General features: G+C 52.0%; 2 protein-coding genes across 25 annotated transcripts in view; both read left to right on the top strand.

Annotated features, from left to right (window-relative positions):
• LOC105484817 (LEM domain containing 1) overlaps positions 1 to 12,253 on the top strand; it is a 74,602-nt gene that overhangs the window by 12,358 nt on the left and 49,991 nt on the right. For 23 of the 24 annotated variants that reach the window (XR_011613141.1, XR_011613153.1, XR_011613144.1 and 20 more), the window contains exon 1: positions 2,859 to 3,034. The exons of the other annotated variant lie outside the window; for it this stretch is intronic. Coding sequence is in view for 10 of the 23 variants with exons in the window: in XM_071079066.1 (XP_070935167.1) it covers positions 2,860 to 3,034 (175 nt within the window). In the remaining 13 variants the exon portion in view is untranslated. Of the gene's footprint in view, positions 1 to 2,858; positions 3,035 to 12,253 lie in introns of those variants that run through there. 24 annotated transcript variants of the gene reach the window in all.
• LOC139358410 (BLACAT1 overlapping LEMD1 locus) lies at positions 2,578 to 2,679 on the top strand. The gene has a single exon (XM_071079074.1). It carries the CDS (start codon positions 2,578 to 2,580, stop codon positions 2,677 to 2,679), a length of 102 nt encoding a protein of 33 aa, XP_070935175.1.

Genomic DNA, 12,253 nt, shown 5'->3' with positions numbered 1-12,253 from the left:
ATGCAAGGACCCAGGAATCCCACTGAGGCAGGCAGCCAGCCCTCGAACACTTCTCGGGAGCCAGGCTGCAGCCCCTAGCCCAGCTCCTGGCCAGCTTCGTTAGCTCTCCTTTCCTCTGATGTGTAGGTTCTGGTTCCTGTGACTTCACACCCTATCCTTCCCTACAGTGACAAGCAGAGCAAAAAAGCCAGGATTTTCTTAAATTCCCCAAAGGACCCAGGGGAGGAACGGGTCACTTAAGGGGGTATATTTTGCTGTTTTTACGAAAGAACAGTCATTGAAAAGGAAGTGAGGTGAAAAGGGAAGGGGATCGATGCACCCTGAGGCCAGAGACCCTAAGCTGCACCTTGACCTGTTTGTGGGGCTACTACATACCTGGCTTGTTTTAGTTGTGAGTTCCTTCCCAGATCAGCCTTGTTGTGCCTGTCAGTTTCTCCCCATGTATTTTTCAATAATCATGGGAATGCTTTGTTGATCGTACCCTTGACTTACACCCCCAGCAAGAGAAGTGCACACATGACAATAACTGATTACAAGGGAATCCACCTGCCCACCCTCCCTTCTTCCTGATCAAATTAGGATTCCACCCCCTTAGGTTTGGGGTCTTAGTGTTAAACCTTGCCTAACCTCCTGGTACACACTGAAATGAGGTAATGAAGGCCCAGAGAGATGTAGTCACTTGCTTAGGATGACATAGCATGTTAGCATCAGAGCCAGGAATAGAACCCAGGCCACCTAAGTCCCAGATTGGATCCCTGTCTCTCTCTAGGTTTGTCACAGGAGGGATCCAGAGATAGCTGCAGTGGATAGATCTAGAAATATAGTAGTTGTGTCTCGGCTCTATATATATCCTGGAGGTTGCTCTCTGCTAACTATATATACTCTGCCAGAGTGGGTGTGTAAATGATGCTGGAAATCGGGTTATTAAATAACCAGCCTACCTACCCATGCTGACTCAAGCTGGGCCTCCTGCCCATCCAGCTGGCCAGTGGAAATGCATTGCACCTATTAATTACAGCTAATAGCTGTATTACTGGGATGCTGAGAGACTGAGGCAGGGGAGAATCTTGACAGGACTTGGCTCCACCGGGCACTGTGCTTGGTGTGGGCCTCAGCTTTGTCTGGAGAAACACGAAGGAAGTTTTTCCAAAAGGGCAAGGTTGGCCAGACCGGTGGAACTGTCCAGAGAGCCACCACCTGGGCCATGCCGCATTCCTCAAAGGCAGTGAAACCACTTTGCACATGTGCCTTGCTAGGGTAGCCCAGGACATCCTATGCAATCTCTATTGCTTGAGGGGCTGGAGAAGGGAGGCGCCTCATGCTTCTCTATTCCTAACCCCTCCGGCATAGCCCTGTGCCTCCCTCCTTCCCCGCAGCACTTGGGCTTCACTCACCTGCTTGTCCTCATGTTCTTCCTGGAGAGAGGAGTGATTCAGACCAGGCCCGGGCCTGACCTCCATGCAGGGCGCTTTCCTTCCTTTGTTCTCAGCTTCTCGGCTTGAGTGGCTTGAATGCACTTCTGCTCCCTTTCCATAGGCCCAGGGGCAGAGGAAGGGCAGAGAGGTGAACTGGAAAAATCTGCAGGTGGCTAAGGCTAGGGAAACCTAAATGAGCTTTTGTAGAAAGGGATACTCTTGCAGACTGAAGCTGAGCTCCCGAAGCTCCCTCTCTTCCCCAGCCAGACTGCCACAGATACCAGAGCGGCCCCTGGCTCCTGCTGAGGGCCGGGTTAGCCAGAGGTGGGGGACGACATGTCCAGCTGGGGCAGATCCAGCCTCAGCCTCTGCCTCAGACTTATGTGCCAGGGAAGAACCATGTCTTTACCCTTTTACATCTACCTCTCAACCCCTTTGCCCAGCATAGGTGCTAAATAAAAGAGCCTGTTGGCTAAAAGAACCCTCTTTGCTGTCTGTTCTCTGCATGGTGAGGATGGGATTTGCATTGCTCTGAGCAGTCAAAGGAAGGGCATAATCGCTCCCTATAGGCTTTCCTAGGGTGTCAGACAACTTGGGGTTGTTAAGCAAGGGAGGAATCTGACTCGGTCCCAGGTGTCAAAGTAAAGCTACACTGGATGAAGGGGTCTGCATTTGGATGGAGGAGGGCCTGTCGTGTGCGACCTGCAGAAGCGAGTGAAAGCCCCCAGCTGGAACCTGTGTAAGGTGGCACAAGCCAGAGTCTATTTTAAGCCAGCTTGCTTCCTGTTCCCCAACCAGGTGTATGGTGATGAGGTGAGGCAGAGCGGGTGGGAGGGGAAAAAAGGAGGCAGCAGCTGGGCTTTCTCTTTCCTCCCTTGGACTCACCCAGTCTCCAATGTGAGGAATGACATCAGCTCCACACAGATCAGGAAACACTGAGGTTTCAAAGAGCTGTTGTTTGGAGGCCTGACTCCTCCCCCAGCCGGTGTGAGAGACCTAGCAGGCCGCCTCAGGGAGTGGCAATGACTGGGCCAGACCCAGAGGGTTCTGGGAGCATTAACCCCAGCTTGCTTCTCTCTTCCTGCCTTTCTCCTGCCCCATCTCCCTCCCCTGCCTTTCCCTGCAGATCTCTGGTGAGTGTTCTCCCAGCCTGGTGTAGGGCATGCCCCAGTTCACTTTCGCCTGCTTCTGTGGTCTCCATGGCTTCTGCAAAATGAAGAGGAAGAAGGAGGAAGTTCACAGAGAGCGGGAGACGGCGGTGTGAGCAGAACCAGGGCCCCTCCATCAAGCCCCCAGCAGGTCCCCGGCCTGATGGTGCCCGCTTCTGTCTGGGGCTTGGAGCAGGAAGCCGTGTGTGTATCTTAAGTCTTGATTTAGCCAGTGCTCTTCTCAGCCTGACTCTCACCAGAGGGCATCAGCCTCCTGTGTGCCTCTCATCCTTCTCATGCCCACCACACCCATTAGCTTCCAATTCTCAGACCTCCTTGGAGAGAGGCCCCAGCCACACAAGGGGGAACCCCAGGACCTGCCGCATGCCTTCCAGAGACTGAGAAGCCCCAGGGAGGCCGAGGGGCGAAACTTCTTTCCTGCCCTGAGAGCTTCGGGGGACTCTTCTCAGGGTAACCGCATGAGGGATGTGCCTCCTTGGGCTAGGAGAGCTGTTGCTAAATAGGAAACTGGCTGTTCTAGCAGAGAACCTCCAGCAGCCCTGACCCTGGAGAAGGCCTCTGGGGCGGAAGTGTGAGACTCTCCTGGGATTCCAGGAACCGGGGCATGAGTCCTTTTCCAGCCCCCTCCCAGCATCCTTCTGGGCCAGGTGGGGCCAAGCCTGAGGTGGTCATCCCAGTGAGAAGGAGGGCAGAGGTGGCCGGCGGCCCCGCGGTTCCCTCTGTTCTTGCTCTCTGGAAAGCAGTGTTTCCTCCAGCCCTGGCCATGACCCACCCATGTTGGTGATGCCGGCGCCTCCTTGCCAGCGGCACAGATCGGGGGAGGCCTGTTCCCCAGGCCCTGACTCCCCTCCTCAGGGAATGTCTTGCGGTGGCCAGACCGAGGGGCCCCTTTCCTGCACTGAGCCGTGCCCTCGCTCGATTCTCCTGTCTCCCCTGCCTTTTTCTTCTCTCCTCAGAAGCCATAGAGGGGACCGCGTTTGTATGTGGTGCCTTCAGGGGAAACTCTTGGGGTGGGGGACCTCTAGGACTTTCCTTGACTTTTTCCCTTATCTCCCACGCCCATCAACCTTCCAGCTTCAGTCTCTGCCCTTACCCCCAGCCCATTTCCAGGAGGTAGGAAGCAAAAGAAAAAAACATTTCCTTCCCTCTTTCCTTCTTCCTTCCTTCCTCTCTCCCCCCATTTTGGTATAACTTAGCCTTTGGTCTTTGATCCTGGAGTTCTCCAGGGCTAGAAGACATGCAGACAGGAATGCCAGCGGCAGAGACGCTTCAGGCAGATTCTATAAGCCTGTTCTCCCGCATGGGGGGAACAGCTCAGCCAAGGAGCAAAGTCAGATCCCCTCTAGCTCCCCAGGGACAGAATAACCCTTCTGACAGGTAAACAGGTGACCTGGGTAGACAAGTCAAGGCCTCAAGATAGGAGAGTCTGGGCTCCCCTTTCCTTAGAATGTGGGCCTCTCTGGGCAACCAGGGAGGGCAAAAGGCTTCCTCGGCTGGTTCGCCCAGAACCTGGGAGAAGCAAGGGCACATTCTATGCTGGCAGCCTCTGCCTGCCCAGCTCATACCCACACTCAGGGCCCTTTCCTGGGCTTTGGGCAGATTTGGTGGGATCCAGGTTCTCTTTATGAGGCTTGAGCACAGCTTGAGCTCCTCCTCCCATCCTCCATCCCCTTCCTTTGCCCCTGCCTCCCAGCCCCCACCTTCTACAATCTGTTATTTCCTTTTATATCCAAAGAATTATAAACAGAAGTCCTTCCCTCAAGGAAACAACAAGATTCAGCAATAAAGGCCAGTGGGGTCGCAAAGGAGAGGAGACAAGCTCCCTGGTTATTTGTCCTCTTGGATAGTAGAGGCCTTGGGTGAGGAAAAGAGATGGGCAGAAAAGTTAGCTTGATACAGAGGCCGGAGAGCCGCCTGGAGGGCATGTGTGTCCCTAGCGGTCACCTGCGAGGCTGCAGTCCTAGAGAAGTCACTTCTGTGGCAAAGGATGAAACTGTATCCCCGGAGACTCAGAGGTATTGGGTGTTATGTCCTGACCACACGGGCTCATCAGGAGGAAAGGTCAGGAAAGCGGAGAAAGTGCGTCCTGGGGAGTGGGTGGCTGAGGAGAGCTTTCCCCAGGTGTGCCTCTCAGACCTTGGCAGGGATTGCGGCTGCAGGGGGTTGGCGGTGAGCCCATCCAGAGAACCTCTTCCCCCGGGAGAACTCCCTTGGCTCCAGAGGGATACTAGATATCTTGAGCCCTGGCTTTGGGAACACGGGTGGGGTCCCAAGGTCAAAATGTTCTGGGTGGAGGTCCAGTTGTCCTCTGCCACCAAGCTGGCAGTCCCTTCTTCACCCAGATCTGAGGTGGGGGCCAGCACTGCAGCTGGAATGGTCTGAGTAGGAGGTAGCAGCTTCTATCCAGGCACACCCCAACCCCACATTCTGTTGTCCCTCGGTTTCCTTCTCAGGGAAATGGGGACTTTGCTCCTTTTAGCATCTCCAGAAGCAGTCTGGAGACCTGTGCCCTCCTCTAGGCCCTTGAATGAGCCCAGGGAATAGGGAAAGACCAAAGCAGCTCCAGCATTCACAGACCCTGCACCCTGGGCCTCTGACTTCGGGCCAGGCTTCTGCTCCTTCTGGGGTGGGCCTGGCTGCCCTGCCTTCCCATCCTCTCTCCATGGTTCTGTCCCAGAGACTCCACCTTGAGGTGGGGGCCCTGAGCCCTTGGGGTGAGGGAGGGGCACATGGGTTGATGATTCTGTGGAGGAGATCGGGCCTCTTGTTCTTGCTGTGTGGCACTTATTCCTCCTTGCAGACAGGTGGGGGCATCAGTTTTCCCCATCTGTAAAGCGAGGACTTCCCATGGCCATTTTCCCTCTTGGGCTTCAGGCTGTTGAATGGAAGATCAAGAAGTGTGAAGGGTGCTTGGGGTCCCTGTGACTTGAGTGTTGCCTAGGACCCTGGCCCCCAGGACCCAAGGGGCTTCTTGTCTCAGGTTGAAACCTTTTTATTAGAATGTCATTTCCTTCTCTGCTCCCAGGGAAGGGCTTTTTGAATGTAGCATATGGGTTCATAGAAATATATAGGGAGATTGTTACTTTTAGAAAAAAAGAGCAATAATTAACTAACTGAAATACACATGAAGTGTTAGAGTGGGACGCAAGGAGCACTGAGCTGGGAGCCAGGTCTCCTGGCTTCTAGCCCTGCTTGGAAACTAATGACCATGTGACCTTAGACTAGTCATGTCTTATTTCTGAGACTCAGGTTCCTCACCTGTAAATAGGGGATTACATGAATTTCCTCTTAAGTCTCCTTTGGAGTCCAGGGCTCTGTGAGTCTGGGAGGTTGAGCCTCAGTGGGGCATAGGGTTGTGGAACCAGAGGGTCGCAGGTTTCCTCTGCCCTCACAGATGCACTCTGTGCAGACAACAGACATGTGGGGAGAGTGGGTGGAAGTGGTACGGTGGCTCTGAGAAGTGAGAGGGGGAGCGAGAGGGAAAGGCAAGTCACCCAGAGCTTCTGCTAGTATCTTCCTCTAGCCAGGGCCCAGGGCTCCCTGCAGTTCTGCCTCTCTTCCCTCCTACAGCCAGGCCCAAAGGGAGTAAGTCAGTTGGCCTGGACTCTGACTCCAGGTCCTGTCTAGGCCATCACAGGCCCCACTCTTATGTACACTCTCACTTTCTCTCTGTCACATACACACACCATCACCACCACCACCACAACCACCTGCAGATAGATGCTCAAGTGATTCTAGAAGAGATCTCAAGGACTGGCGCCCTGCTCCAGTTTTGTAACCCATGGGCTTCCCTTTGCACAGCTCCTCATGTGCCCATCTCCATGCTGATCAAACTACCCCACCTCATTCCTTGCCTTCTGCAAAGGGAAGAGCCTCAGGCTAGAGTTTGTCCTGTCTACAGACTGAATGTGCATTTTGCCCAGTGGCTGGGGATGTGCTGGTGGAATGTGCTGGTGATCGTTTCTGGATGGAGAGCCACAGCCCCACAGTGTTCTGCCATGACTGACTCCTGACCTTGGCAAATTGCCTCCTCTCTCCCAGCCTCCTCCATAACAGGTGGCAATGAGTCCCATTTCCTCCCTACCTCACAGGAAGGCACGCGTGATAAAGGGCACACTTATCAGATGTGCCCAGATGTGGCTGGAACTTTTGGAGACAGATACTTGGTTCACAATTGCAAAGGTGGACTTTTGCCAGAGAAGAAATTCTCTGGGCTGCTGAGTTCAGTGGGCTCCTTGCAGACTGGTCCAGGAGGTCTGGTGTTCCTCCTGAAGGTGGCTGCTGTGCCCAGCAGGCGATCAAGCTGACAATACCACAAGAACCAAGAAACAGAATCTGTTCCCAAGGAATGAACGTTCTATCTCTCTGACCCAAAAGCAAGAGCAAGAGAGAGCCGTCACCATCATCACCCTGCTCCCAACACAAACACAGCCCCTCAAGTCCATATTGCTGACAAGGGTGTCTGGCTCGTCAGGGTGAATCCTCTGGACCCCCAGGCCATCCCTGGAGTGGTCAGTGCACACTGTGTCGGGGTTGTTGTGGCCAGTCCGCCTGGGTTCCCTTCTCTGAATTTCCACGGGATAGGAACTATAGGATCATGAAGAAGAAATAGGAACCTTGACTCTTCACAGAGGAGCCCAGGAGGTCAGGACCATCCACCAGGAGGGTGAGTGGTAGCTGCCCAGGGCATCCCTGGAGGAAGTCATCATACTGAGGAAGAAACTGCAAAAGCCAAGAGCTCCTAGACCTGGGCAGCTCAGGAGCTGGCAGAAACCCCTCAAGTCTGGAGTTCAAGGGTTTTCCTCGTGGGCTGCCGGTCTGTTTCTTTCCCTTCTGGGGCAGCCGTCTCTCCTCCTTCAGCTTATTCCCGTGTTCCATCCGAGGGGCGGGAGGAAGGCAGGAGGGGGAGATGGCAGGACCCAGACAGATCCTCAGGACTCTCCCTGCCTCTGTTGCCATGGCAACACTGCTATTTTTATCCCGTTGTTCATGATGCTCAAAGCTCTAACTTTCTCTGTTCCAGAGAGGCCAGGCTGGCTTCTGCCCTCATCCTTCAATACAGCATCTTCTCCCAGAGGCCTGAGGATGGGAAAGAGTGATGGAGAAAAGGGGAGCCCCTTAGGTCACCCTCAGCCAGAGGGAACTGTTTAACAGGGGTTTGTCTCTGCCCTTTTGAGCCTTTGGTTTTCTACCTGGCTTAGGCACCCAGGTTTATGTTTTCTAGATCAAAACTCCCCATGGTCTCCCTGAGAGACTGCTCCACAGAAAAAAGAGCTGCCAATCAGGATGGATTTTTCCTACACACGTATGACACTGCGGACACTTCCCTTCTTGGGAAAATCAAACTTCATTCTGAAGAATGTCCTGTTGGTCGTATAAGCCAACCCCTGCCCTCCTAAAAGGGGATAGAGAATTAAATTTGGTTAATTAGCAATCAGATTCACTGGGGAATTGCAACTAGTACTTCCCTTTCTTCTGTCCCTCCACCAAAAAACTGGAACAAACGGCTTCATGTCTTTGTCCAGTCTTTCTGCCTAAAGCAAAATAGCATACATTCTCCAGGCTGAAAAGTAGGTTCCTCTCCACACCTACTCAAGACGGCCACATTTCAATCCAGGCTCTTGAAGACAGGGTCTAATGAAAGGATTTCTCTTCCTTCTCTGTTTGTTCCCTCTGGCCCAGCTTCTAGTCCTCTCCTTATGTCCCCACCTCCATGGCAGTGGCAGGAGACCCCTGAGAGGCAATGGTGCTAACGTTCCCCATCTATTTACCCCTATGTAGTTTATCAAGATTTGAACCCAGCACCTGGGTGGCTGTGTTGGGCGGATACATTTCACATCCTCAAGACCACAACCCTGGCGACGGGTCTGGATTAATTCTGTAAACTGGGAATCTATATCATGCTGAACTCCCGCACTGAGGTTCTATCTTGGCTGAACTGACTCGTGGATGGTTAAGTTTCCTGGGGTGGCTGGGACCCATTTACTAAGCCTCTAATTGGTTTCATTTTGGCTCAAGTTGCATGGTTTCCCGAATCTATGCACCTGGAGTAAGCACTTTTCTGGTTGCCACTGAAAAGCATGCCGGCAAACGCTGCTCTGTTAATTGCTGTAATAAACAGACTTTATTATATCCCTTTGCAGTAAATGTATTATGTTGTCAGGGTAGAAGGGGCATCCATGTTTATTTCACACTGTAATACACTGCAGCAGCAGAAGCTAAACATTTGTTTCCATCAAATCTGCTGAGAGGAGGGATAATGGAGACTTGGGGGAAGAGTCAGGAGTATGGACATAAAGTGAGGTGTTGGGGCCAAGAAGGAGGCTTTGGGAGACACCCCAGGTCCCCTGGAACTCCGTGAGCCTCACTTGTGCTATCTCTAACTGAAGGAAGCCAGGCCTCGTGCCTCTTACCATCTCAGAAATAATAGTGGGATAAAGCCAGCTAGAGTGGGTGGGTGTGGGGAACAGGGAAGGTGGTTTAGGACTACAATGTGATCACATAGTCTTAAGGTTCTTTTAAGAAAGAGAAAGGGCCAGGCGCAGTGGCTTATGCCTGTGAAGCCGAGGTAGGAGGATCACTTGAGCTCAGGAGTTAAGACCAGCCTGGGCAACATAGCCAGACTTTGTCTCTACTAAATATATATATATATAAAATTAGCCAGGCATGGTAGCATTCACCTGTAGTCCCAGCTACTTGGGAGGCTGAGGTGGGAGGATCCCTTGAGCCTGGGAAGAGATCATGCCAGCATTCCAGCCTGGGCAACAGAGCAAGACCCTGTCTCAAAAGAAAAGAAAAAAAAAAAGACAGAAAGAGAAAGAAAGAAAAAAAGAAAGAGAGAAAGAGAAAGGAAAGGAAGGAAGGAAGGAAGGAGGAAAGAAGGGAGGGAGGGAGGGAGGGAGGGAGGGAGGAAGGAAGGAAAGAATCCTTAGTTGGGCTTCTCAGAACTGAAGACTGTGTTAACAGAATTTTCAGACTTATAAAAGAGAGAAAGATGCTGTAAGATGGCATAACATTAAGAACAAGAATTATATCATGTATGTGATTATATATCCATAAAGCTGTTTGAAAAAGAATTATTGTGTCATAACTCCACTTGGATTGGGGGAACAGATATTCCAACGATCTCTGAAGCAGGAAGCCCTGAGAGAGGGCAGAGAGATCAGGCCATCAAGTCTAACCCCAAAGCCAGTCTCCTGTAAGGCAAGAAGTGATTTGGAGCAGGACAAGATTCAAGTATCACATACGCAGCTGTTGTTTAGAGCTGTGGAATGACTGCTCCTGAGAGGGCTGGCTGCCTCTTCTGCAGGCTCAGCCACCATTACGCATAGCACAAAGCGCTCACTAAGTGTTTGTTAAGCGGTCTGGGGCAGATATGACCCCAAGCCTTTCCATCTTCAGGAATTCGCCGAGATACCTGCCACAGCCCCTCTGCTGTCTGCACCCCAGCCTTCACCCTCTTGCGTGGGGAAATGTATGCTGTGCACTGCTGTTGACTGAATCTATTCTATCAATATTGAGTCCTGGCTCTATGCAAAGCTCTGCGGGAGGGGCTGAAGGAGAAATGTAGGAAAGTCAGACATTGCTCCAACCCTGGAGAAACTCACAATTTCTTTTTTTCCCCCCCCGAGACAGAGTCTCGCTCTGTTGCCCAGGCTGGAGTGCAGTGGTGTGACCTCGGCTCACTACAACCTCTGCCTATTGGGTTCAAGTCATTCTCCTGCCTCAGCCCCCTGAGTGGCTGGGATTACAGGTGTGTGCCACCATGCCTGGCTAATTTTTGTATTTTTAGTAGAGACGGGGTTTTACCATGTTGGTCAGGCTGGTCTTGAACACCTGACCTTGTGATCTCAAAGTGCCTCCCAAAGTGCTGAGATTACAGGTGTGAGTCACCACGCCCAGCCAATTTAATAATAATTTAGAAAACAATGTGGCAAGTCTCAAAAATGTCTCAGTTAAAGTACAAGCAAAGTGCTCCAGGGCTTCAGAGGCCTGAGAGAACACAACTGTAGAGTAGGGAAGAATCAGAGAAGGCATCACAGAAGAGGTGGAATTTTTTTATTTTTTGAGGCAGGGTCTTGCTCTGTTGCCCAGGCTGGAGTGCAGTGGCACAATCATGGCTCACTGCAGCCTCAACCTCCCAGGCTCAAGCGGTCTTCTCACCTCAGCTTCCTGAGCAGCTGGGACTACAAGCACGCACCACTATGCCCAGCTAGTTATTTGTAGTTTTTGGTAGAGGCAGGGTCTCACTATGTTGCCCAGGCTGGTCTCGAACTTCTAAGTTGAAGCTCTCCTCCTTCCTTGGCTTTCCAAAGTGCTCGAATAACAGGCAAGAGCCACTGTGCCTGGCCGAGGTGGAATTTCCCAGGGACCCTTCTCTCTTCTTTGCTGGCATCTACAGACTTCTGCCCATGGCTGTATGTATGCACGGACACAGTTAGTAATGACTCTGCCGGCAGGTATGATAGGAAGCCTCTTCTGTCACAGGTGAGACATATTGTTCCCAAATTCCTCTCCTCTCCAAAGTCTGACATCTGAAATTTCATGAGTGCTTCCTCTCTTTGACTTCAGGTTTTGATCCCTTGGGGTTTGTAATCCAGAAGGGAAGCAAACACTGGTCAGTTTTCAAGCACTTGTCCCACAGCATCAGTGATTACCTCAGATTTCCTCTTGGAGCAGGTTTTGTTAGGATGAGGGGAAAGAGCGTGAGAGCAGTGCACACCTGGCCAAGGAGGGCGAGGCCCCACCCCGTGGGAGACCGGGAGCACAGAAAGGATGAGTGGCTGGGGGCTCTCTGAACTTCCCCATCTCATTGCCCTACCTGGCCAGGCCATGCATGTCTACACACACTTATGCTTGTCCACTCTTCAGCCTTCCTCCCTCCTTTTCTCTTCCTCTTCCTTTCTCTAACTCTTCTCCTGCTACCTTTTCCCTACCCTTCTTCCAAAGAGGCAGTGAGAACCTCAAAGACATCACATGGGGTCTGTCACGCCCCACCACATTGCCTGGGGCCAGAAGATTGGGAAGGCTGGCAATCCTAAAGCTTCTGTGTTGGCCAGGCATGGTGGCTTACACCTGTAATTCCAGCACTTTGGGAGGCCGAGGTGGGTGGACCATGAGGTCAAGAGATGAAGACCATCCTGACCAACATGGTGAAACCCCATCTCTACCAAAAATACAAAAATTAGCTGGGCTTGATGACGCGCAGTTGTAGTCCCAGCTACTCTGGAGGCTGAGGCAGGAGAATCGCTTGAACCCGGGAGGCGGAGGTTACAGTGAGCCAAGATCACACCACTGCACTCCAGCCTGGCAATAGAGCGAGACTCAGTCTCAAAAAAAAAAAAAAAAAAAAAAAATGTTGTTGTCCCGGCTTTGCCCCAGCTAAAATGTGTTTTGGTGACCAGACAGACATGCAGCTTTTTCTGTCTGGACCTCAGTTTCCCCTACTTGTAGAGTGGGTGGAACTCTGCCTCCACCACCCTTCCACTCAATTGGCTATGGAAGGAAGAGCACAAGACTTGTTGTCTTTACTATCTGTGGCAGCCTACAGAAGTCACTCAGTCTCCCTAGACTTCTGTTTTTCATATGGAAAATGTAGATAATAATAGCCACAAGTTTTTGCAGGGGTCAAGTCAGACAGCCTGTGCTCAGGTGCTCACCTAGCTCCCA

The sequence above is a fragment of the Macaca nemestrina genome, chromosome 1 (assembly GCF_043159975.1).
Source record: "Macaca nemestrina isolate mMacNem1 chromosome 1, mMacNem.hap1, whole genome shotgun sequence".
Lineage (NCBI taxonomy): Eukaryota > Metazoa > Chordata > Mammalia > Primates > Cercopithecidae > Macaca > Macaca nemestrina.
This window is presented reverse-complemented; position numbering and strand designations above follow the sequence as displayed.

Coding starts and splice junctions, on each gene's coding strand:
- LOC139358410 (XM_071079074.1), top strand. CDS start 2,578: ATGCCCCAGTTCACTTTCGCCTGCTTCTGTGGTCTCCATGGCTTCTGC.